At 35.4% G+C, this 27,769-nt stretch overlaps 2 protein-coding genes and 1 pseudogene across 2 annotated transcripts in view; 1 reads left to right on the top strand and 2 right to left on the bottom strand.

Moving 5' to 3' along the window:
- Positions 1-27,769, bottom strand: part of LOC130222028 (NLR family CARD domain-containing protein 3-like) — a 503,712-nt gene that overhangs the window by 405,989 nt on the left and 69,954 nt on the right.
- Positions 1-27,769, bottom strand: part of LOC130222147 (gastrula zinc finger protein XlCGF8.2DB-like) — a 245,622-nt pseudogene that overhangs the window by 173,120 nt on the left and 44,733 nt on the right.
- On the top strand, positions 558-6,453 carry LOC130222148 (gastrula zinc finger protein XlCGF8.2DB-like). Its single transcript, XM_056454776.1, has 3 exons — positions 558-599; positions 1,120-1,269; positions 4,498-6,453. Exons 2-3 carry the CDS (start codon positions 1,185-1,187, stop codon positions 5,406-5,408), a joined length of 996 nt encoding a protein of 331 aa, XP_056310751.1. The 5' UTR covers positions 558-599; positions 1,120-1,184; the 3' UTR covers positions 5,409-6,453.

Raw genomic sequence — 27,769 nt, 5'->3', positions numbered from 1 at the left:
TTTCTTGCTCAGACTTACCTGATTTCTTTTTGTTAATTACTCTCATTTAAATAAACAGTTGAAGCAAGTGCTGAAGAAAAGCTATTTTGTTCCTGTTCTTTGTTTTATTTATTTTAAACAGGACATTTTTATTGCTTTGTTAATTTTAAAAGGATAAAGTGTCTGAACACAGAAAAATTATATTTAAAAAGTCATGACTAGTTAGTGGAACTAAAACATGTAGTAGTTATGAATACTTTTTACTTGAAGGGCACATATTTTACCCCCTTTTCAAGATTTAAGTTAAGTCTTTTATGTCTGTAACATTTCAGCTCAAAACACCCATCAGATTATTTGTTATACATTTTAGAATGTTGAGATTTTCTGCTTTAATTATCTTAAAATGTTTAGAGTAAAGGTTTTGATCAACTCCAAATATGTGTGTCTGTGTATGTGAGAAAGTGGAAAACGAGGGAGAAATGTATCAATAAGTCACGACTGCAACAGTAAGTGGCATAAAAGGTTTTTTTTTTTTTTTTTAAAAAAAGACTTTTATTTTGGCGTGGCGTGTGACGTCATAAGCCTGCGCCGGTCCCGCGCTGTGATTCAACTGGAGAAAGGTTTGTTTTAAAGTATTTACACTTATAAACTGATTGATTGACGTTTCAGTTTTTTCATTCAGTGCTAAATAATGTACCTGCTGTTGACAATATTATTTGAAACCTTTATTCAACACATAACCCTATATACTCACAGTAATGGGGGCAATTGTTTGAATAAAGACAGGATAAACTTTTTGTCCCCGAGAGGGAATTTGTCTTGTACAGATAATAAAATAAATAAAACAAACAAAACAATTAAGAACATACCTGAATAAAGTGTGAATAAAGTAAATGTGTGTAATAAGTGTTTTAATGAAGGTTTAATATATTAAACAGCATAATGTCATTGCATCCTAAGTATACTTCACTATATAAGAAATGGAGTACTAGTTTTCATCAGGTCATTTGTGGCTATTGTTTCTTGCTTGGACTTACTCTGTTAACCTTATTTCTTTTTATTAACTCCCATATAAAGGAACTGTTGAAGCAAGTGAGAAGTTATTTTGTTTCTGTTCATTGTTTTGTTCATTTTAAACAGAATAAAGTGTCCAAACACAGAGAAAAACTCCTGCTGAAGCGACTGATCTCCACACTGTTATAAAGATGGCGTTTATTAAAGAGGAGAGTGAAGATGTGAAGATTGAAGAAACATTCAGAGTCAAACAGGAAGACCTTCAGGAACAAACAGGTTGGTTTTTATTCTCAAAGACCAACTCAGTCATTTGATCCTCATTCAGATATATTTTAATAATAAGAATACTAAATTAAATCCATCTTGCAGCCCTGAGTGTGCTGCCTAGTTCTCCTAAATGCACATAAGCACTCATTGAAAGACAGGAATGAGTTTCTTTCGTCACTTGTTCTCATGTTTTTTGTCATTCTTTTATGTATTATTAGTCTATCATTTTCTCTACCATCTTAAGGTTATTACCTTCTTGTTCTTCTAATGTTTGTAAAGCATCGTTGAGCACTGGCGCTATATAAAATAAATAAAAACAATAAATTATAAAAGTTTAACTGAGCTGAGGATATTTGACCTACAGTCTTCTCATAGAAGATGTCTGCTATTACAGTGATAGTGTTGGCTTAGTACTTTCCATTTGCATATGTCACGTTGATCACAATTCCCTTTTTTCCATCAACTTCTTTATGGGTTTAAACTTGTTTCTAGTAGTTGTTACTAGTTCTCACAGATAGTATCTGAGTTAGAATTACATCATTATTATAATAACTAATTACCAGGGCTGTTGTGTTGGGTTTCCGCAGGGTCTTAAAATATCTTAAATTCCCAAATCTAAATTTTAGGCGTTAAAAAGTCTTACATTTACTGAAATACTGTATTGCAGGTCTTAAATCTTTTTTAAACAAGTCTTCATTTTCCTTTGTTCATGTTCTGCTACCCAATCTAGCCAAAACCAATACAATCACCAACAATCCATCTCAATAAAACTTTTCATTCAAAAAGGTCATTTTAACTCTATTTATCATAATAGTTTAATTATTTTTCTCACAATAACATTTGTTTAAATGTGCTCCATGTATTTACTGCTGAGGACATCGACCTGACAGATTGTTGTGCATAGATTTAGTTTATTATAGTTTTTAAAACGTTTGTTCATTATTATTTTTTTTTTAACATTTTAAAGTAAGTTTATGTCGGAAAAAAGTGTGTGTATACAAATAAATCTTGTTTTTACACTATTTAATTTTTTATTTAATCTAAAATACTGTATTTTTTATATTCATTTATTATTGTATTATTAAATGTAATTTTATATTTTAAAATATAATTACATAATATATAATATAATTATATATAGGGAAAATAAAAGTCTTTTCCATCTGGGGCATTTGAAAAATTCCTTAGCCTTTAGCCCTTTATGGGTCTAAAATTTTAACCCTGGTTTAAAGTATGTCAGAAAGCGTGGATGCCCCAATATTAAATATGCTGTATGAAATGGACACTAAAGTAATTGATTATTATAAAACATTGTACAGTATTCTAAACTATATGATGTTGCTGTGGGACGGCGAGAGACAAAACGAACAAATTATAGTGGAACAATAACGTTTAGCATTGACTACAACTGGCCAACAAACTGTTCTAAAAATGACTTTTGCTGCTTAAGAAATGGATTACAGCATGCTGATGATATGCAAACATTTGAGTGTAAAGTTCATCAGTATTGACCATATTCTTCATGTACCAGCAGGCGCCGCCATTGGAATCTTTTTGCTAGAGACTTTTTTTAGAGAATGAATTTTTAAATCCTAAAAACAGTGTTATGCTGCTTAGGCATGGGATAACCGTTTTCAAGGTATACCGCAGTTTGGAAAAGTCAAGGTTTTAAAACTGACAATATTTTTGCTGTACCGCCCCTACGGTATATGTAAGGGTTTTTGTTTTGTTATAATTTTTTTTCAGGACAACAGTATCTCCAGCAGAAAAGATATCCAAAGATGCCGTTTTAAATTGTAAAGAAATCTGTGTTTATGAAACAAATGAAGACAGCAGAAGTCAATGATTCATTTGAATGATTTAGCCTGACATGTTTACTGCTCCAAAATACTTTCAAAGTTTCTCAAGTGAAAATATATTGTGTTCAAAGGAGGAAAGGTGTTTGTGTTTTACCCAGACATTTAAAAAGATTATATTTTAGAGCAGTAATTACAGCCAAATGCTGCTTGAGGTTGCAAAGTCAAATTTTCTAATTTAATTATTTTACTTTGTATGTATAGTCATGAACACACTTGTTTGTAGAGCAAGTAGTGTGATGGTTTTCTGCTGTTTATTATTCCTGGTCATTTCTCCAATAGGCAACTAAATTGGAGGTTCTAAAACAATAGTATATGAGATCAGGTCACTATGACATAAATTACAATTGTGGTTGTTTGTCATTGTATTCTGGTTATTCTGAGAGCTGATGCTGAGTATTCTTAGGGTTTTTCACTTCAAATTGTTAACTCTGGGTCATTCTAATCCTGGATGAACAGAATCCTGTGTTATCTGTAATCGCGTTCCACACTGCTCATGCTACATGCTATACCAGAGGGCTGTTCCATAAACCAAGCTTACAGAAAATGCCAGGCTTATTTTGGTAAATCAGGTTTATTAATGGCGGATTCCGTTTCATGAATTAAATTTACAATAGTTCAAACTCTGTTATTTTGCCAACTTTTTCTGGGAAATTAGCCTGGTCCAGGGCAGGTTAACTCTCAGGCTTAATTAGAAGTCTTAAGTTCACGCTTAGTCAAAGTAATTTTAACATTCACCTGCTGTAATTTGATGCCATTTTAATTCATTTTATAGTACTGGGAAACATTTGCATAAGTTATATACAATAATGCAAACTCACAAATATAAGCGTGAATTATGCGTACTTGCTATGAACATGCAGGATTTGTCTCAACCGGGTCTTCCAAGCAAGTTACAAATGTTGAGTGGAAGATACACATGAAGGATCACAACACGGGTAATCTAGAGCGAGTGCATTTGATCATTTGCATTTAAAACCACAGGCACAAAAAGAGCTTGGTCTTCCTCTGACCCCCAAAATGAAATATTCTGCAAGGTATAGGATCTGATTTTGAGTTGAAACCTCAGACACATTCTGGGAACACTAAAGACTTATTTTACATCTTGTAAATAAAGTTCATAAATATAAATAAAAGCCTCACCATTTACTCTTCCTCGTGTGGTTTTAAATCTTTGAGTTTCTTGATTCTGCTGAACACAAAAGAAGATATTGTGAAAAAAACGCTGGCTTACTTTGTGTTCCAGAAGAAAGGAAATGTTTAAAACCACATGACGGAGAGTAAATGGTAAGGTCATTTTAATATTTGGGTAAAAACATCCATTTCATGCTTGTCGCTTTGTGCCTTCATACTAAAGTTCACTTTTTCTTTTTTTTTTAAGACCTGATGGTGCAGAAAGAAGAGACTCAACAATGGAATAAAATGGAAGAGAAACAACAAGAAATAACAACTGATGAAAAACCCACACTGACTGAAAAGAATTCATCACACGGCAGTCCTCGGAAATCCAAATCCAGGTGTAATTTCAGCAGTGAACAGTGTAGAAAGAGTTTCATTCAAGAGCCAAACCTTGATGTTCAAATGAGAGTTCACACTGGGGAGAAACCTTACACCTGTGAACAGTGTGGAAAGACTTTTGGTCAAAAAAAAAGCTTCATAACCCACATGAGAATTCACACTGGAGAGAGGCCGTACACATGCCAAGAGTGTGGACAAAGCTTCTATCATGCAGGAAACTTTGCAGCGCACAGGAGAATTCACACTGGAGAAAGGCCGTACACATGCCAACAGTGTGGAAAGAGTTTTAAGCAAAGTGGCACCCTTAAAGTTCACATGAGAACTCACAATGGAGGAAAAAAATTTACTTGCACACAGTGTGGGAAAAGTTTTGCTCGAAAACAAGACCTTGACACCCACATGACGATCCACACTGGAGAGAAACCTTACATATGCACAGAGTGTGGTAAACGTTTCACATGTAAAAGCGCACTCAATCACCACTTGAAAACTCACACCGGAGAGAAGCCGTTTCCATGTGTTCAGTGTGGAAAGAGCTTCACAACCAAAGCTAGCCTCATGAACCACATAGATGGTCACAATGGAACCATAGTGTTCGTATGTGATCAGTGTGGAAAGAGTCTCACACGCAAAGACACCATTAAGCAACACATGAAGACTCACTCAGGAGAGGATCGTTTTAGATGTAGTGAATGTGGAAAGGGCTTTAAACAGAAAATAAGCCTCAGTAATCACCTGAAACTTCACAATGGAGAGCAGAGTCCTCAACATTGAGACCTTATTGTCCACATAAATACGGGTATATTCAAAATGGCAGCTTTTTCATGTAGTTTGGCTATTTATTCAAGTGAAGTTTATTTATAAAATACTTTTGAGAGGATCACATGCTTATGATTGTCCACAGCTGGTCCTGCATTAGCTAACACATGATTCACCAATCAGATGATTCCTGACTCACTATAAATAACAGAGATTCTTACCTCAGTTATCTTCGTCTTGAGGAATCCCCCCACTCCCCCTCCTTTCTAGATTTGGCGGCACGGTAGCCCAGTCGTTAGCATTGTTGGCTCAAAGCAAGAATGTCACGTTAATGTCCCCACTGAACCAGTTGACATCTGTGTGGAGTTTTGCTCATTCACTTGGTGCTCGCGTGGGTTTCCCCCAGGTTCCTCCCACAATCCAAAAACACACGACCTAGGTAAATTGAACATTCTAAATTGGAACCCTAGTCGAGGTCTTAGTAAGCCATATATCTCCCTTTAGCCATCCCTATATCTATCGTTAGAACAGAAACAAGTCGTGGGTGTTCATCGAGATCTCCCTGAGTTCAAACTCCCCTCTCGCCTTGTTTACAAAAGGGAGCCCAGGGCTCGAGGATCCAATGAGCTTAGAGCTCTCTTGCGGAACAAGTGTGAACTCTTGAATACATATCAAGTTACTGAAAATGAAACCCTTTGAACACCTGAAGATTTTAAACTCAATTATTGAAAAGGGGTGAAGATTTTGACAACTGTTTCATAGTGTAGTTCAGGGATCAGATCAGATTGTAGTGTAGATCAGAGTTGCTACCTGACTGCAAGAACACAATATAACTCTATATGTTCATAGATTGTGTGGCTTTCTTTCTTATGCAAACAAGTATCTACATCTGAAAAGGTGTAAACCAAATGGCCTACATGAACTCAAGAGTTGTGACCCAACCAAAGCAGTTGGGTAATCTCTGAGAGGTTTACATACTTTGTTATAAATTAGTCTCTCACAGACAGTTCTTTTGGTTAAGTTACTTGAAGACGGACGTGTTAACATCACTGCTGAGGAACTGCACTATTCATCGTCTTCAATAAAGTGTTCTCCACGTAAGAGCTTTGGTCAGCTTGCTTATTTTATGTATTAGTCATCTAAAACACTGACGAGCCACCCAAGAACGGTTAAGCCAAATACAGCAAAATCTGACAATGTGTTTCAACTTTATTATGAACCGATATGCATATTTGTGCTCATTGCACACACTGTAAAAACTGCAGGGTTCCACACAAATCTTTCATGCTGTCACAACACAAATTTAATTAACTTAACACTTTTAACTAATGTCTGTGGATTGAACATAAAAGAAATTTGTTGTCTCAATGAAATCGCAAGAATTGTTTAATTAAAAATAAAATTAATTCATTAATTAATAAATCATTTTAATTAAGTAGTTTGAACAAGTAAAAAATATTAGGTAACACTTTATAATAACTACACACTATGAATCATTTATTAAGCATTAGCAAATAGTGACTTGATTATTTGTTAAGCATTAACATTATTAAACGTTAGTAAGCAGTTTATAACTGCAGCTACAAATGCTCTATTATTGACTTATAACCACATTTATAATGTGCTTAATAATTGTACTTTCATAATTTGTAACTGCTTGATTTTTCATTACTAAATTCAGTATTGCATTATTTACAAAGCATTTGTATTTAAGAGTAGTTGAGGGTTTTTAAGATCATTCAGAATGAGTTAGTAAATGATTAATAAACTATTGAAATCAACATTTATATATCTGATTATTCAGGCATATAGTGATGGATACTATCTATGTTAATAAATGCTTTATTAACTCAACTTCATGCAGTTTTGTGATCTAATCTAAAGTGAGGACTATTCATGCTTTATAAATCCCTTATAAATGACAATTAAAGGCTCAAAATCAAATCAACAATAATCTTTGCAATCTTATCTAAAAAGTAAAATTGAGGTTTAAACATTGCTGAATAACAGGAGTGTCAAAATACGACATAAAATTGGATAAAACAACAACAATATAATAATTTAACAATATAATAGGAAGCAATGTTTAAACTGTGCAGTAATTTTATTTTATTATTTAATTTTTTTTAATACAGTTTCATTTGTGTATCTTTAAACAAATGGGTATAAATAAAGTCATTTATGTTCTTTTTTTCCTGTTTAGAGTTTAACTGAGCCTTTAATTATCATTCATAAGGGATTTATAAAGCATGAATAGTCCTCACTTTAGATTGGGTCACAAAACTGGATGAAGTTGAGTTGATAAAGCATTTATTAACATGCAAATTAACTATTAGTATATGCCTGAATAAAAAGAATTCTAAATGTTAATTTTAATAGTTTATTAATCATTAACTAACTCATTCTAAATGATCTTAAAAACACCAACTATGCTTAAATAACTGGTTTGTAAATAATGCGATACTTAGGTTAGGTTAGGTTACTTTATTTATACCCGGAGGTAGATTTGGTTTGCAGTCAAGAGTCCTGATCTCACAACAGTGCCACACAAAGGAACTCACACAGTAACAACAACAAATAAACATTAGGACATAAAACATAAAAACACTTATAAAAGTATAAATTAATAATCACTTCAAGTGTCCACCCCGCCCCCCGACAATAAATGTTTAAAACGATCTAAAATATACAGGTCACCGAAATACCTCTGCTTTAGTCTATGCCTTATTTAAAAATCTAATGGCTGCTGGTATGAAACTATTTTTGTATCGTTTTGTTCTACAGCTTAAAACTAGAAACCTGCGACCAGAAGGAAGGAGCTGAAATTCTGAGTGCAGGGGATGAGCAGTGTCACTTAAAATTGAATTTGTGATTCTCTTTAGCTGCTTGGTGTACACAGCCTCTAGATTAGCTAGTGACACCCCAGTTAGCTTACTGGACCACTTAACTATTTGATTTAGTGAGTTTTTATTCTTGACAGAGAGATTCCCAAACCATGACACCAAAGCAAAGGATAGAATGGATTCAAGAAAAGCATGATAAAATAAAATCATCATGTGTTTGTCAATGTGGAAATGATTTAGCTTTCTCAAACAAAATAATCGCTGGTGCCCCTTTTTACAGACTGCTGCACAATTCTCATCAAAGGAAAGTTTAGAATCAATAATTGTGCCAAGATATTTGTATGATTGCACACTTTCCACAGGCTGATTTGTAATGGAAGTGCTCACCTGTGTGTTAGCAGCCTTCCTAAAATCAATGATCATATCTTTTGTCTTTAAAACATTTAACTCAAGATATGACTCCTCACACCATCTGACAAAGTCAGTTAGTACTGGACCATGAACTGTTTCATTATCATAAAGTTGGCTGACAATGACAGTGTCATCTGCATACTTAATGATGGTTCTATTTTCCCACCTGCTCTGGCACATGTTTGTGTAAAGGATGTATAACAGAGGCGAAAGAACACATCCTTGTGGGGACCCGGTTGAGGAGCAGACTTTATCAGATAAGCATCCATTCACTCTAACACTTTGTGTTCGATTAGTTAGAAAGTTAAGGATCCAGCCCACCAGGTTATTACTAAGGTCAAACTGTTCCAGCAGTCTACTAATTAAAATGTGAGGTTGAATTGTGTTAAAAGCAGAAGAAAAGTCGACAAACAGAAGTCTGGCATGGGAACCATTTTTTTCCAAATGTTTAAAAAGTAGGTTGAACAGAGTAACTGTGGCATCTTCTACTCCCCGGTGAGGCCTATAGGCAAACTGCATGGGATCAAGTGCATACTCTGTTCTTCTCAGTATTTCAGACCTCACAAACTTTTCAAAAATTTTCATCACAATTGATGTTAGGGCTATGGGTCTGAATTCATTAAAAGTTTGGGGGGAGTTGGATTTGGGTACAGGGACTACCACAGCATCCTTCCAAACCTTAGGTACCTGTTGTTCTAGTAACGATCTATTAAAAATGTATTCAAAAATTGGACTTAATTCTCTTGCACAGATTTTAAGTGTGCGACCACAAATATTGTCTGGTCCACTGCTCTTGTTCACCCTTACTGAGAGGAAGGCCTTATGCACATCTGTTTGTTGTATAATAAAATGCGGTCCACCTGTAAGTTTACTATTTATTTCTTTAGGTTCCGTAGTGAAATCTAAATGATCAAAACGATTATAAAATTGATTAGGAGCATTGGCTAACTCAAAATCAGTGCTGTAGCCCGCTAAATTAATCTGGTTGCAACTCTTTAGATTATGAAGGCCTGTTATAGTTTTTAAACTATCCCAGGCAGAACCAAGCTTATTTGTAGCCATCTTGTTTTCTAATTCAGTTTTATAATTTTGTTTAGCTAGGAGAATTTCTCTTTTAAGCTCTTTATTTGCCAAATACAAATCAGAATCTGCTCCTTGTTTAAAAAACAATTTCTTTTTCTGTATACAGGATTTCACTGATTTTGTTACCCACGGTTTGTTGTTAGAGTAAATTTTTATCCGCCTACATGGAATAATCATCTCTGCAAAAAGCCACATAGGAGCATACGGTATCCACAAACATATCAAAATTATCACCACAGGGCTGTTTAAACATCTCCCAATCTGTACAGTCATAGCACTCCTGCAAACAAAGCGCAGATTCATCAGACATGTCCATAACATCCATTGTCTGTGTTTTCTGCCTTTTTAAAACAGTTTTATATGTGGGGATTAGATGAACACAATTATGATCGGCTGAGCCGAGTGGTGGTAGTGGCAGTGATTTATATGTGTCCTTTACAGATCCATAACAAAGGTCCAAACATTTGTCCCGCCTGGTTGGACAGGACACATATTGATAAAAAGTTGTGAGTGTCTTCTTTAGAGAAACATGTTTAAAATCACCCAAAACAAAGTTTGGTGCGTCAGGTGAGATCATCTGCAGTCTCTGCACTACATTAAAAACAGTGCCACAAGCAGACGTCGCATTTGCTTTCGGGTGAATATACACTACGGTAACGAAGAGTTGTGGGAATTCACGCGGAAGGTAGAAGGGCCGTAGCGACACGGATAAAAGTTCAACGTCGGGTGTGCAGATGCGTTCCCTTACCGTTACAGCCGTGCAGTATCTTTTGTTGACATAAAGACATACACCGTCAGAAAATCCTGGTCAAAATCCTGGTCATTCTCTGTTAGCCACGTCTCAGTAAAGGCCAGAACACAACAATCCTTAAAGTCTTTCTGGAACCGAACGTTACCTGCAAGCTCATCCAACTTATTCCTTAAGGACCGAACATTTCCCATGATCACGGAGGGAAGCGGGGTGCGAGTCACCTGTTGTTTCCTTAAGCGTTGCCTAACGCCCCCTCGCTTGCCTCGCTTCCTCATCTTGGCCTTCGGCTTTGTTTCCCACGTTCCATTGGATACTTTCCGTACCACATTTGGTAAGTGAATGTCTGAAATTGTTCAATTGTTCAATTGTAACAGCCTGCTCCTGGTATACTGTATTCTTCCTTGATTAACAACTCCGTGAGCATATTCACCAGCAAGCAGGAGATAAACCGGCACCCATAACAGCGTGAGAAATAAAATCTCCATTGTAGATAGATGCACACGAATATGTTTAAAATATTATCCCATAAACAATTAAAAAGAGAAGAGTGGACACATAAAGTCTGAATTATTAAAAACAAATGGTTAAAAAACAAAACAAAACACAAGCACTAGTCCCATGCCAAACTCTCACTGCTGGTCGCTGCGTGCGCATGCGCCCTGTCCAAAGACCATGCTGACCAAAGACATGGTTGACTCACTTGATCTTTTAATTGGAAGCAGAGAGAAAGTTGGGGTCACAAAAGACAATCCTTATGTTTTTGCAAAAGTTGAGTGTTCAGCCCATATTCGTGGGTCAGACTGTCTACGAAAATATGCAGCAGTGTGTGGTGCCAAAGACCCAAAAAGCCTGACTTCAACCCAACTGAGAAAACAAGTGGCAACTCTGTGTCAGATTATGAACTTAAAAGATAATGAGCTTGACCAGTTAGCTAAATTTATGGGTCACGACGTGCGCGTTCACTGCGAATATTACAGATTGTCGGAAAACACCATACAACTAGCAAAAGTAAGCAAGTTGCTGTTGTCTCTAGAGAAAGGGTCTGAAGTATACAAAGGAAGATCTTTGGAGGAAATCCAGTTTAGCACTGATGGTAAGTACAGTGGATTTAGTTTGTTTTTTTACTACAGTAACTTAAAGTAATAGTAATACTGTTTTTAATATTTTTTCTTTTAGATTTTTAATATTTGATTTCTGTCTTGGCTTATTTCTAAACAACCCTTTCTTGTTGGCTTTCTTACTGTCTTTAAATGAGACACAGCATTTAAAAAATGATGAACACTTAATTTGTTCAAAAATAAATGTGAAATGAATAAATTAGCATAAAACTGTATCAGTCAAGATGACTCGCAGTACCCAAATTACAGTGTTAATCAGTTTAAAGTGGTCATACAAACCTTGCAATAAAGTGCCAGAGAGCTTTGTAATATGTTTAATGTGCTTGATCTGTTTTTATGTATATTTCTCTTGAGGCAAATTTTTTTTTGTGTGTGTCTGACAGTGACTGGGGAAGAACTAAGTCAAACTACAGATATGGGTGAGTATTATTGTGATTTTATCATAAGCTATGAACTGAAAGTTTGCTAGTTTAATCCATAAAAGGTGCCAACACTAACTTTTCAAAATTGTTGTTATATTTAGATGAGGAGGAACACACTTCTGCTTCAAGAAAATCCATCAGTCGCTCTGCTAAACGCAAACGGCAAAGTTCTGACACAGGTGAGTCGTCATGAACCAATAATGTATGCGTTGTTAAAAATTAAATGTCAGTACAGCGTTTTGAACATGTCAACTGTTTATTGTTGTTAGCTGTTAAAGTGGTCACAGAAGTTGAGGAGGAACACACTTCTGCTTCAAGAAAATCCGTCAGTAAATCTTCTAAATGCAAACGACAAAGTTCTGACACAGGTGAGTCGTCATGAACCAACAATGTATGCGTCGTTAAAAATTGTGTTCTGATGTTCGATTACTAAAGCATGTAAACAAACTGTTTATTGTTGTTATATTTAGATGAGGAGGAACACACTTCTGCTTCAAGAAAATCCGTCAGTCACTCTTCTCAACACAAACGGCAAAGTTCTGACACAGGTGAGTCGTCATGAACCAATAATGTATGCGTTGTTAAAAATCAAATGTCAGTACAGCGTTTTGAACATGTCAACTGTTTATTGTTGTTAGCTGTTAAAGTGGTCACAGAAGTTGAGGAGGAACACACTTCTGCTTCAAGAAAATCCGTCAGTAAATCTGCACATAAAAACAGACTTTTAGAATCAGGTCAGTAGTCAATATGTAAATTATGTTTTACAAATAAACATTAACAGTATTACACATACAAACTTACACGTTGTTGTAATTTCCAGTAGAGTTCTCAGAGGATGAATCTTTCATGCAACCATCTATAAAATCTGGTCAGTATTTACATTATATTTATATTTTTATTTAAACTTAAGACAAAGCACATGAAGGAGCTTTTAATTGGAAGCAGCTTGCCTGAAACTTCAGTTAAATTATGTTTTAGATGGTCACAGTTTGATACATTTTGTTTCTATATTAGTTAGGTATATTAATAATACACACCATTGCCTGAGTCAGTTTAAATTCCTTATTTAGCTTTAGCTGTCACAGCAAGAAAAAGAATTTCATGTGCGCTACATAATTCACATGATTGTGAATTTACCACGTCCCAAACTGCTATTAAGTTTGTCAGACATCAGCAGTGCATAGACTAATCAACGTATGATGTACTGCAGGGTTTTTTTAAAGAATATTTTCATAAATTGCTCTTGTGTTCCTTTGATATCATAAGCTAATTTCACAAACTTAACATTACAACATCATAATAATGTATGCAAACTCCAGTCTAGATAATGAAGTAATACTATGCTGGGGGGAGTGGGGACAATGGCATCATAAAAAAAGGCCTTGAGGTTTAACTGACTTGAAAGCTTTGCTGTCTCTCAGTGATTAGAGCACTGTGCTAGCGACGCCAAGGTCAGGGGCGAAAAGCCATTATCGTCGAAAAAGATATGCAGTAAGACCTTCTTTCAAAAATCCGTAATTTGAATATTGTGTAATGAGTTTAATTGATGTTCATTATGAATCAAATTAATTAAAAGGCAGTCAGGACGCATCAAGTCGTAACACTGAATCTGGATTCTCACATACAGTCATGGACAAAATTGTCACCCTTGGTAAATAGTGGCAAAGATGGCTGTAAAAATAAATCTGCATAGTTTTTCCTGTTGATCTTTTAATCAAGTAATCAGCAAAATGATAAAAATTTTATTGAAGTTATACAATTTAACATGAGGGGAATATGACGTTATGAAATATTTTTTTTTTCTCTGGCCATAATTGTTGGCACCTTGTATTCAAAACTTTCTGCAACTTCAGTTTGCATGAAAAACAGCTCTGATTTTTTCCCCTTCATGCCTGACAAGGTTTGTGAATACTCATTTTCCATAGGAACTGGGAGGTTTATGGCAGAATCAAATACTTTTTTTAATCTGTTGGTTATCTTTTGGCTGTTTTGATATAAAATATGATGACATTTCGTCACCTTAGAATTACAAGGTTCTATCTGCGTCTTGACTGATTTTGAGATACTGAGCTTCAAAGTTTTTGCAATCCATAGCAAACAGTATGTGTAACATTTGTTTTTTTAAATAAAATGTAAACAACTTATAAAAACATTCCATAATGTCATTTAATAAGAATATGTCAATAACTCAATTTTGTCAAAAATGTCAGATAAAACCTTATAATTCTATGGTGACGATATATCTGAACAAGATGTCTAGGACCTTCGGTGTACAATTAGATGGAAGAGACCACATGGGAAAGCTAGGCTGTTGTCGGAAGTGGTGTTTGCGAGGCCAGCAAGGGGCACTCAACCTGTGGTCTGTGTGGGTCCTAATGCCCCAGTATAGTGACGGGGACACTATAATGCTCAGTGGGCGCCATCTTTCGGATGAGACATCAAACCGAGGTCCTGACTCTCTTTGGTCATTAAAAATCCCAGGATGTCCTTCAAAAAGAGTATCTGCCCACTGGCCTCTGTCCATTATGGCCTCCTAACACTCCCCATATCCCAATTGGCTTTATCACTCTCTCTCCTCTCCACCTATCAGCTGGTTTGTGGTGTGCGGTCTGGCGCAAAAATGGCTGCCATCGCGTCATCCAGGTGGATGCTGCACACTGGTGCTGGATGAGGAGATTCCCCCTATGTGTAAAGTCCTTTGAGTGCCCAGAAAAGCGCTATATAAATGTAAGGAATTATTATTATTAAATTAGGTCCACAAACAACATCTGGGCATATACTTATTTGTGGACTGGGGGCACTTTTTATCCCTGTGTGTACCAAACCTTTAATGTGTTCTAGCTTAGGGTTAGGGAAATAAAATGAGGAAAAAAAATCTAATTTCAAATGGCGATAGAAGCCAGTCCTGGCTGAAGTTCCAGTATGTTAAATTACTATAGTGTAGTTGGGTTTTGCATGACAGCAGATGATTGGTTTCTTTAACAGTGTCTAAAATGACTTGTTTTGATGGAGATGTAGTTTTCCTTTATTTTTACTATTAAAAAATAAAAAATTCTGCAATTTTACATCTGTGATCTTTATAGAGTATTTGGTCTCTTAAATTGTTCTCCTTGCTGCACATAAAGACAATATTGACACACGTCATGTTTCGATCAGATATTTAACATCTCCAGTCCATTAAAACTTCTTTATTTCCCTGATGTTGGAAATGAGAATATTTAATTTTAAAGTATTTTCTTAAAGCCACTTTGTATTATGTAAAGATCAACAATCTTTTGCTGTACATCAAAAGTATATTATTTGGTTTTACCCTTTGTGACGAATGATTAGATTGGTTTGGGCTTTGTGTTACTAATATTAACTTATTCATCTGTGCAAAAAGACGTCATGACCGGACAACATCATGTTTCCTGTCACCATGGTGTGCTAAGAAATTGAAACCTTCAATAAAATTATATTTAGGAGATAATTTACTCATAAGAATTTCTAAGGGTGCTTATAATTGTGGCCAGGGATTATTAAAGAAAAAATTCATAAAGTTATATTTCATCTCTGTCACACTTTATTTTGATGGTCCGTTTGTTTAATTTAAGATACATGCCAACTAATTCCCATTAGATTATAAATTGACTGTAAGGTTGGGCTTGGGGTTAGAGTTAGTGTAAGTTGACATGTACTTGCATATGGAAGGGAAATCCTGCCAATTTTAAATAAATCAAATAAACTTTTGAAATGAAAATCAGATTAACAATTTCATTTTAAAACACTGTTCGCAAAATATCTGCCAAAATTGAAATCGAAATGAAATTATTTCATTTTCACTTTGACAACACATCGTCCCTGTCAAATTGATAATTAAAATAAAGTTTCCAATTTAAGATTTAATTTTCACTGCATTTCCGCGTCAAGACTGCCAATAATAAAATGAAAAGCCAATCTGAAAAATAAAATGCAAACACAATTTTTACAAAGCATGTTATTAATGTTCACGCTATAATAGTGACAAAATTCAAATTAAAATGTAAATTTAAGCTTTCCTTTTATTGACACTTTTTCATTTCAGTTTTTATTTACGATTTCATTTTCAACGTCAACCTGTATGCAAAGCCTATGGTAATTAGTGGGAGGGGCTGAAATACAGAGAAAAAATGGCGGTTTTACTCAATGTAGCTGCGGAATTACACCAGCTTTCAAATGTATCTGACAATGATGATTTTCCTTTTGCTTCGAGTTGATGTACTTTTACACTTTGCGGCTCTCACAAACTCCGACATAGATCCAGTAGCTTCAAGAAATCTTTGTGAGATTGTACGGTGTCTCGAAAGAGGTTGTTCAGACACTACCCTCGGACCGGGACGTCCTAAGTACGACATCCCATTAGAGGCACTAAAGATGTACCTATTAAACGGTTTTACTGCTCAAGAAATAGAGGAAATATTCGGAGTAAGTGAGAGAACTGTCAGACGGAGGATGACACAGCATCGTGTGAGGTAAGAGAATATTAAACTTTTATGTTACACGTCGATATACAATGAACAGTTTAATATAACTTACCAGACTATTTTGCCTGACTTTTCAGTGATCCAGAGTGGCTCTTCAAATCACTCACATTTAAACTATTATTATAATTTTTTAGCTGGACATACTTTAATAATCAGAATAATCTGAAGGTCCCCTTTTTTCTTTGTTTCGTTATACAGGTCCACACCAGTGTACCAAGATAACCCTCTCAATTAATTATAGATTCCAAATTTTTTTTTTAGGTTTTCTGACCTGTATTCAACTATGAGTGATGCAGAACTTGACAGTACCATTGAGGAAATACAGAGAGTGTATCCAAACTCTGGGTACAGGATGATTCATGGTCATCTTCAAGCAAGAGGACTCCACGTTCAAAGTAATTAACACCCTAATATTTAAATAACATTTTTCATCAGTCTCAGTTATCACAATGTATGGTATGTAAATATTGTGGTAAAAATGTCCTCCTTTGGCTACCTATAGACCATTTCGAGGAATGTAAACAATAGCAATGGTCGTTATGTATTTCCTGTTTTACATTTATAATTTAATTTCCATACACTCAGAAAATCCAAAAAGGTCCACATAATGATAAATAATGATATGATCGTTGTTTTAACGTGAAATTAAGATTGAATTGCTTCTTGTTATAGTTATGATATAGTATGATAACAAGCAGCAAACGTTTAAGGGCCAATGCCATTACCATATTGAAATGGTCTATTCAAAAATTAGGGCAACATTTTTTCTTTAGTTTGAGGTGTACTGCTGTTGAGAAAATGCATGTGTGATAATTATACAAACTATTGCTTATGCCATCTTACTGTCTTTGCAAATGTTATTCTAAATACTATTTTTATATTTTAAGATTTTTATTTTTTAATTAAGACATTTTAGGCAGTATTTTTCTTTCATTTTGCATTTTGATAACTATTCTTTTTTTATTTTTCCCTTACAAGCTTCAAGAGTAAGAGAATCTGTAAGAAGAGTAGATCCTCATGGAACACTGATGCGAGCACTGTCAATGCAAACAATAAGGCGACGTCAGTACATTGTGCTTTGTCCCAATGCTATGTGGCATATTGACGGGAATCACAAGCTCATCAGGTACTTACATTATTGTAACAATATAGTATCTTATTACTTGCATTAGAATGAAAATTTAAGGAACTTTTTACAAGCTGTAGTATTATTGTACAGTAGCTCCTTTTAACATTTTTTCCCCATTACCTCATGCGCTTACCTCTGTTGAAGCATGCATTACCCTCTTATAATGATATATAGTTTTTAGGGACACAAAGCTTTTCTATTAAAAAAGCTATTTAAAAAAAAAGTTACATTAGAAAAAAATATGTGTATGATAGACAAGAAAATTAAACATTATGGTATTAGACCTAAAATTATATTGGAAAAGACTTGCATTGTGATAGTTTGTTTTCTGAAAATGTATAGTCATATTGATAGATTTACCAGATTACTTGAGTAGTTCTTACTTTAAAACAAGGGTGTCTATTGGCAGTTTCAGTGATGAACATTTCATGTTCACACCTTTCTAATCTGATGTTTGGATACTGTGCGTTGTTATATGAAAGATCCTGTAACTTTTTGATATTGAACTTGTTTAAAAAAAAAAAATTATTCCTTATATTCCTTAGATGGAGATTGGTTGTTCACGGAGGTATAGATGGTTTCAGAATAAAAACTCTTCATCTACAGAATTGAAAGGCTTTGGAGGGATGTGTATGAACATGTTTTGAGCATATTCTATCACATCTTCTACAACATGGAGACAAAAGGAGTGCTCAATCCAGATTCTGAGACTGACATATTTGCCCTTTACTGGAGTTTTTTGCCACAACTGCAGAGACATCTTGCCTTCTTTAAAGATGCCTGAAACAACCACCGCATCAGAACTGCTGGGAGTCAATCACCCATCCAACTTTGGTTAAGATACAGTGCCAACAATACTGATGATCCCAATCAAGTAAGACATTTGATGATAAACACACGTGTGTGTGTGTGTATGTATATATATATATATATATATATATATATATATATATATATATATATATATATATATATATATATATATATAATAAAGTTGAAGTCAGAATTATTAGCCTCCCTTTTATTTTATTTTTTAAATATTTCCCAAATGATGTTAAGCAGAGCAAGGAAATTTTCACAGCATGTCTTATAATTTTTTTTTCTTCTGGAGAAAGTCTTATTTGTTTTATTTTATTTATTTTTTTTTAAGATTTATTTATTAGATTTTTTTGACAGTTAACAAACAAAGTAAAAAGAGACAATAACAGTACAAACAGAAAAAAAAAATATATATAACAGTACAACATTGATTAGAAAAAATAAATAAATAAATAAACCACACTATAACCCTCATATTGTGCGACACACAGTATATGACATGCATAAACACTATATGATGTGCATAAATCAATTTTCAAATTGAGCATATAAACAGGTCTGTACCAGACGTCGAGGTTGACAGCATGGTGTATTAAGTAAAATAAACAGTAATAATAAAATAAAATAAAATAAAATAAACAAATAGAAAAAATAGAAAAAAAAATAAAAATAAAAATAAAAAAAAAAGCGAGAGAAAAGGGAAAGTGTATTAAACTAAATAGGCTGGAGGGTGGCACATTCTTAAAACTTGTGGTTCTATGTCAAGAAAAAGTTGTATGTTTGTGCTATATCAGCAGCACTAATACTCAACTGGAAGCACAGATCAAAACAAAAATGCAAGAATGGCAACCCTTCACTCCACAGTAATTGCCTCAAGTCTCAGAGATTTGACATGTTCCAAAAAAGGCAACCAAATATTAGAAAATTTGACCACTGAACCTCGAAGACTATGTTTAATTTTTTCTAATTTAACAAAAAATAAGGCATCTTTAATCCACTGAGTATGGGATGGGGGTTGAGGAGACTTACACTGCAACAAAATGCACCGCCTAGCTAATAATGACAGAAAAGCTATTAATTCAGAAAAAAAAAATGGTAACTCACAGTCAGGGGGAAGAACTTCAAACAGGCCAATTAACGGAGAAGGATCAATATCAATAGATGTAATTGCTGAAAATGAATCAAAAACAGACTCCCAAAAAGGAAACAGAGCTGGACAGGTCCAAAACATGTGAACTAGATTTGCAGGTTCAGCATGACATTTGTCACAGGTTGGATCAATAGCAGGGAACATGCGAGCCAGTTTACACTTAGACCAGTGAACTCTGTGAACTACTTTGCACTGTAGAATCCCATGGCGAGCACATACAGATGATGTATGGACCATTTGTAAAATTGTTGACCAAAGATCTTCTTTTATGTCTATGTTAAGATCCCTAGCCCAAATAAAACGCAAATTTTCAGATGTAGAAGTATGAGACGTGAGCAAGGAGTTGTATATTTTAGAGATGGCTCCATTTTGACCGGGATTAATATTAGAGATGGTATCGATCAGGGTAGATGGTGGTATAGTAGGGAAACCGGGAAAGTATTTACGGACAAAATCCCGAATCTGAAAATATCTGAAAAGTTGTGACTTTGGTAGACTATACTTTTGAGTTAGTTGTTCAAATGACGCAAAAATATTATCAATGTAGAGGTCTTTGATAGAAACAATTCCACATCTCACCCATGTTACAAAAGCCTTATCATTAAGCGAGGGAGGAAAAAGAGGGTTAGAGTGAACAGGACATAGAAGAGGTGTGATCTGTAAATTGAAGTGACGTCTGAGCTGAACCCAGATCTTAAGACAATTTTTAACTAAAATATTTTTAGAATACTGTGATGGTGAAAATGGCATGGGTAGGCATAAAAGAGAAGTGAGTGAGGGAGTGCCACATGAAGCCTCCTCAATCCTTAACCAAGCAGGTGGTTCAGCATTAGAAAGTTGCCAGAATAGCATGTTGCGGATATTTGCAGACCAGTAATAAAACAGGAAATTTGGTAATCCACCCAACTCCTTATTTTTTTGTAATATGCCTTTTCGAATTCTAGGAGTTTTTCCATTCCAGATAAAATGAGAGATGGCACTATCAAGGGAATTAAAGAAATGTTTTGGAATAAAAATTGGTATGCATTGAAAAAGATAAAGAAACTTGGGCAGTATGTTCATTTTAATACAATTTATCTTACCAGCAAGTGATAGGGGCAGCAGAGACCAACGATGAAAATCTTCAGACACTCTATCCATCAAAAAAGAGAAATTACTTTTAAACAGATCTGAGTAATTCTTGGTTGTACATATGCCCAAATATGTAAAATTATCAAGTGATATTTTAAATGGGAGTTTAGAAAGTTGGTATGCTTCAGCTGCAGAATTTATAGGCAAAAGTTCACTTTTATGAAAATTTAGTTTATATCCTGATACTAGCCCAAATTCCTTCAGCAGGTCCAACACACAAGGTATAGATCGGTCCGGGTCAGAAACAAAAAGTAAAAGATCATCCGCATAAAGGGACAGTTTGAGGGCAAAATATCTTCTAAACGCTTTGACAGCATCTTAGCTAGGATTTTAACATCCACACATAACAGGGAAATGGGGCGATAATTACTGCAGGAAAGGGGATCCTTTCCTTTCTTTAAAATAAGAGAAATTGTGGCCTGTCTAAGAGTGAGAGGTAGTGTGCCAGATTCTAAGGAGTCATTAAACATATTTAAGAGTAGTGGAGACAGCTTATCAGCAAAGGTCTTGAAAAACTCAATAGGAAATCCATCGGGCCCAGGGCATTTCCCATTCTGCATAGCTGACAATGCCTTTTTAACTTCTTCTACTGAAAAGGGCACATCCAACCTGGAAGAAGTTTCAGAGTCGATTGAGGGAATGTTAAGGGACTGAAAGAAGTTATCTAACTGAGCTTCATCAGATGAGCACTCAGACTTGTATAATGAATAGTAGAAATTCTTAAATTGTTTATTAATATTTTGAGAGTCGATTGAAATACCATTGTCAGTGTTAATTTGTGTTATGTGTTGCGCTGAAGCATATTGTCGAATCTGATGGGCTAAAATTTTGCCAGGTTTGTCTCCAAACTCATAATACTTATGACGTGATTTAAGTAACGCTTCAGTTGCTTTATTAGCCATCAAGATATCAAATTCTGCCTTTTTCATAAGTAAATCCTTATTGAGTTCAGGGTCAGGTGTATCCACACATCTAGATTGCAAATCTGCCAGTTCTTTAGAAATGGTAGTGCTTTTTTCTGCAGTGAGCTTCTTACGGTAGGCAGAATAAGATATTATCTCTCCACGCAGGTAAGCCTTACAAGCCTCCCAAATTGTTGACGCGGACACATCTGGAGTAATATTAGTAGAAAGAAAAATATCTAAGCGATTATTAATGGTTTGAATAAAGTCAGGATCAGTGAGTAATAGTGAGTTAAAACGCCATGGCGAACGTGTTGAAGGACTACCCGGAAAAGATATGTCCATTGTGACTGGAGCATGATCTGAAATAACTATAGGATTATATGTACAGGTTTTTACAAAGGGGAGTAGTTTCTTGTCGATGAGAAAATAATCAATTCGTGAAAAAGATCCATGCACAGGGGGAAAAGAAAGAAAACTGTTTATCGCAAGGGTTGAAAAAGCGCCATACATCATAGACTGAATGCTGCTCCATAAATAGCTTTATGACTTGGGATGACTTAGACAAAGAAAGGGGCCTGGTAGATGAACGATCCAATAAAGGATCTAGGCAGCAATTAAAATCACCACCAAGAATAAGCTGGCAAAAATTTATATCTGGAAGAGAATACAGAAATTTACTAAAAAAATCCCAGTTGTCCCAGTTTGGGCCATATACATTAGCAAGAATTAAATTGTTGCCATTGAGCTTCCCTACTACAACAATAAAGCGACCATTAGGGTCTGAGATTATTTTAGTTACCGAGAGTGGTACTGACTTGTGCACAAGAATAGCGGTGCCTCTTGCCTTATTTGAAAATGAAGAATGAAAAAGCTGGCCCACCCATCCTTTACGAAGTTTAAGATGGTCCGCTGGTATTAAGTGCGTTTCTTGCAAAAAGGCGATTTTAGTGTTTAAAGATTTCAAGTGGTCAAACACTTTGCTGCGTTTTACTGGCGAATTTAACCCTTTCACATTCCAGCTAATGAGTCTCAGTGTACCACTTGGCACTGTTCTTACATTACTTGACATAAAATCATTTTAGAGATCGTGAATCTGTACATATTTGCTCTACACTTCAATTGTGCCCCCGGTAGCACATAAAAATGAGATGATGAATAAAAAATCAAAACAAACAAAAACAAAAGAAAAAAGAAGAGAAAAAGAAAAGAAAAAGGAAGAGAAATAACAACATTAAACAAATCAACATTTAAATCAGTTGCTGTAACGAACATAAACAGCAACAAACATTCTCTGATACAATGATCAGCAAACTTCACAACTTCCTTATATTTAACTCGCAGCTTCCACAGCATAATGAAATACAAATAGAACTTTCAGACATCTCAAAAGCTATAGTCAAATAAACAGAGATGAGGGCTAGAAAAAAACCAAAGAAAAAGAAAGCCCCAAACTTATTTCTATAGATAATCATTATTATATTGCAAATAACAAGTATTATGTACTTTTATAAATTATCCCAGAATTCACAGTTCAAAAACAAACAAAAAATGGGGTCAAAATTATTTACAATAATGTCGACATCACCTTTTTAGAGACAGCCTACTAGGCATATGTAGGTATATAAACGAGAAGGGTGTCAGTTTAATTGCTTACAAGTTCGTACTTAAGTCCTGTACGAATTTCACAGCCGACGAGGCGGACTGGATCCATGACTTTTCCCCGTTAGGCAGAGTGATGCGCAGTCTCGCTGGGTACAGGAGCGCTGGTTTGTACCCCCGCTTGTATAGCTCGGCCATCGGACCTCTGTATTCAGCACGCTGTTTCAAAACGTCAGGGCTGTAATTATCAAAAAGGCGTATCGGGTGGCTTTTGTAGTACAAGGTTCCCCGTTTACGAGCTTCGCGGATAACCAGGTCTTTAACTTGGAACCGGTGAAAGCGTAAGATTACTGGCCGTGGTTTTCCTCCTGGAGCTGGTTTCGGAGCAAGGCTTCGATGTGCTCTATCAAGTTCGGGGGGTGAAGCAAGGACATCCGTGCCAAAAACATCCGCAAGTAGTTTGGAAAAAAACTCGGTTGGACGGGGACCCTCGATTGATTCCGGTAAGCCAATGATCCGTACGTTTTGGCGTCTGCTGCGGCCCTCCAGGTCAGATACTTTAAGTTTGAGCTGCTCGTTATCCTTCTGCAAATCGGAACAAGTTTTTTCCAGCTGCTGCAGCCGCTGGTCAACGAGCGTGGCATTTGTTTCCAGAGAGCCAATGCGTTGCCCGTGGTCGGCAACAGTGGAATTAATGCTGTCCAACGTTGAAGCGAGGGATTCAAACGAGGACTTAAAATCAGGCTTGACAGGCCCTCTCTGTGTTCCTCCAGGAGCGCGCTAATGTTGGCCATAGTTATGCTAGATGCTGACGAAAGTTCCTTGTCTTTTTCTGATTGCTTTCCTTTAGCCTTTGACATGGTAACGCGATCAAATTGACTGCAGCAAGTTATGAAAACTGTCGTTAGCCCAATAACTGAAAAAAACGATGTCTATTAAGATAATTATAAGTAAAACTGTGGGAGCAAGCGGAGCACGCGACTACCCTGCACGCCTCATAACCGGAAGTCGTGAGCAATGTTTTTTATTATATGTGTGAGTTTTAATATAGTATTACGCTAATATCAATGGACAGGCACCATTTATTCCAAAAATCTTAGACAGACAAAAACAGTGTGAGGGAGTGTTACAAAATTTTAAACACGCAAAATTAAACACTTATTAAGCAAAGTTCGGTGATTAAGAGCATTTATTGTCTACATTGCGAGTCATCTTAATTAAATTGCCTCATGAAGTCAAATAAAAAAGTCAGTCATGAGATGAAACTTCTGCAGTTCTGGCTTTTAAATCATATTTGCTTGTGATTTCATAACAAGAGACTTTTAAACACAAGTACCATGTTAACTCTGTTTTTAGAAAATCAATTCAAGTTAATTTCAGATTTTTTATTGATTTATATTTTATAAATAAACTTTACTATGTTATGGAAAATGTCTTATTTTAGTATTATGAGTAACTGTATTTTGACTTGTCACAGTATAATCTAGTATAAAGTAAGCTGATAGTTATTATTATAATGCTTCTCTAATATTTGTAATTATTTGTTTTTCCTGCGCAGATATTTAAGTGTGGCTTTGTAAAATGAGCAGTCTAGCAGGTGTGAGTTGCTTAAACACTTAAGACTAAAACATTTACACTATGACCACATTTGCTGGTTTCCCTGTCCATATGCAGATTGCCCATGTGCATTCACAAGCTGGATGAAGCTTTCGAGTCACATCAAACACACAGAATGAATATTAAACAATATTTATGCATTATCCATATAACTGCTGTTGACAGAAAGAAACATTGAATATAACACATTGATACTAAAATAGTTAAAATAAGTGAATAAATAACTGAATTTAAATGTGTAAATAAGTAAAAAGCTTTAAGCTGTAAACCTGTGGATAATTATTTTTTATGTTAATAGATGTTTGTTTTTTTTTCTTCTAGTTTTAATGCATAACCATCAAGCGTGATTGTGTCCTGAAGACCTACCTCATTTGAAGAGTCTGTGCATCTACCTCAATGAAGACTTTTAAAGGAATATGTGGTAAGTGTGTCAACCCACCCTCCTTTCATAAATGTATTTGTAAAACTCACAGTCACAGAACTGAGTTTAGAACACATCTCAGTATTTTCTCTCCTTTTTCTGCAGGACTGAAAGTGCAGTGGCTGAATCTCAATGCACACACAACAGTGGAGATCTTTATCGTTTGGGCTGAGGATGCTGGTCCTGGTGACAGACCTACAGATGTTGGTGTAGAAGTTCTGCTGAACCTGCTGAGTGTCACATATAGATTGGATGGACTTTTTGGGTTCATGTACACTTAAAGGGCTTCTTTAACCAGAAATGAAAACGTTTAGTTATCCGTGTCGTACCAAACATTGATTTGTCTTCAAAGTACAAATTAAGATACTTCAGGTGAAATCTGAGAGCTCTCTCATTCTCTATAGACAGCAATGGTCCCAACTTGTTTAAAGTCCAGATAAAAACATAAAACATCCTCAAAACAGACCACATGCTTTCAGTTATTCAATCAGAATATTTTTAAGCTACAAGAATATTTTTGAGTGCATATAAAGCAAAAATAAGCCTTTGAGTTTCTTTATTCTGTTGAACAAGATATTTTGAAGAAAGCTGAATACCTGTAACCATTCGTGTATAACCTGTACTTCCATGGTATGGTTTTCAGCTTTCTTCAAAATATCTTCTTCTGTGTTCTACAGGAAAAAAGTCTTAGTTTTTATTTTATTTGTTTTGTCATAACTTTGACATTTTTATATATATTTATTTTTTATTGTTTAATGTTTTTAATATTGTTAATGTTGCTTTTTATTAATAAAAGCTTTGTTTAATCAGTTTGAATGGATTGCATTTTTGAGAACCTGTTGATCAAACATGTTGATGTGTATATGTGTATTTTTGTTATTTATTAAATGTATAAACATAATCATTCATTAGCTGAAATTTTGATGACTTGTTTATGCTTGGGCTGTATATAGACGTCTATTAGATTTGCACTGACAGCCCAAATTTTGCCGTGATTTAGCCTAGACCAAATTTCACCGTCTAATAGACGTCTATTAGATTTTCACTGACAGCCCAAATTTAGCCGTGATTTAGCCTAGACGTCTAGGCTATGTTTAGACGTCTAATAGATGTCTTTTAGACCAAAAAATGCTTGCTGGGCTCTCACTAACACACTCACTCTTGTACATGCTCTCACACACACACACCTACATTCTATCTCTCTGTCTCAAATGTACTTTTTTCACGCTCTTACACACACAGATGTGCCAGTGTTAATGATACTTCTTTCTATAATTTTACATGCTCATTAGGCTTAGGATAGGTGGTTGCGTTGTGATTATTTGGTCATGAAGGTATTAATTGTTTTAAATAGTTTTTCAGCTAATAATGTTCGTGATGTCATACATCGCTACAAAAGGCTTTTGAAGCTGACAAGACGTGGAGCAACCATGACCAGAGCATTCCAGAGAGAAGGTGTCTCTTGAAATACAGTGGCCCAGCTCGCTCCAATTGCAGAGCTGTACTTTGCTAACAGGGAGCAATTTAACAGCATCAGCTTCACACCAGGAAAATGAACAGAGTTCGCTCAAAAGTGTAGAGAGCTCATTGTTGGAGATGTTCACATAAAAGTCCTATCAATGAAAAGGAAGGGTTTTGCCTTTTTGTCTGAATAAGTGATTAGAGTAGATTTGCTCTGTCACTTATTGTTAAGGCCATGTTTATTGTATGTTTCTTTGTTCAATAATGTTTCTGTTTACTGTTGTTAAAATGTAGAAGCAAAAAAGTAGAGCACAATAAGCTCAGCTTATAATGCCAAAAATATATATTATATTGAGATCAGATGCAAAAACCTTTAAATGCCGTCTAAATTCATTAAATTTCTTTCCCTTTTTTAATCCTGGGTCGCCACAGCGGAATGAACCACCAACTTATTCAGCACATGTTTTACACAGCGGATGCCCTTTCAGCTGCAACCCATCACTGGGAAACATCCATCCACACTCATTCACTACGGACAATTTGAGCTTACTCAATTCACCTGTACCACATGTTTTTAGACTTGTGGGGGAAACTGGAGCACTCGAAGGAAGCCCACGCCAACATGGTATGCCACAGAAATGCCACCTGCCGAGGCTCAAACCATCAACCTTCTTGCTGTGAGGCGAACGTTTTACCCACTGCGCCACCATGTCACCTCATCATCTAAATTGTATTTCTAAAATTAGTTATTTTTCAGCCTACTATGTTAAAGACAATGAAAAAAACAATTCTTTGCCACAAAATAGTTAAATTACTGAACTGAGCCTGAAAAAATTATGAATTAAAAAAAAAAATTATATAGCGGCTGCATGGTGGTGCAGTGGGTAGCACGATAGCCTCACAGGAAGAAGGTCACTGGTTTGAGCCTCGGCTGGGTCAGTTGGTGTTTCTGTGTGGAGTTTGCATGTTCTCCCGGTGTTCGCGTTGGTTTCCTCTGGGTGCTCCGGTTCCCCC

The sequence above is a fragment of the Danio aesculapii genome, chromosome 4 (assembly GCF_903798145.1).
Source record: "Danio aesculapii chromosome 4, fDanAes4.1, whole genome shotgun sequence".
Lineage (NCBI taxonomy): Eukaryota > Metazoa > Chordata > Actinopteri > Cypriniformes > Danionidae > Danio > Danio aesculapii.
The sequence above is the reverse complement of the archived record's forward strand: the minus strand, read 5'-3'. Positions and strand labels throughout refer to the sequence as shown.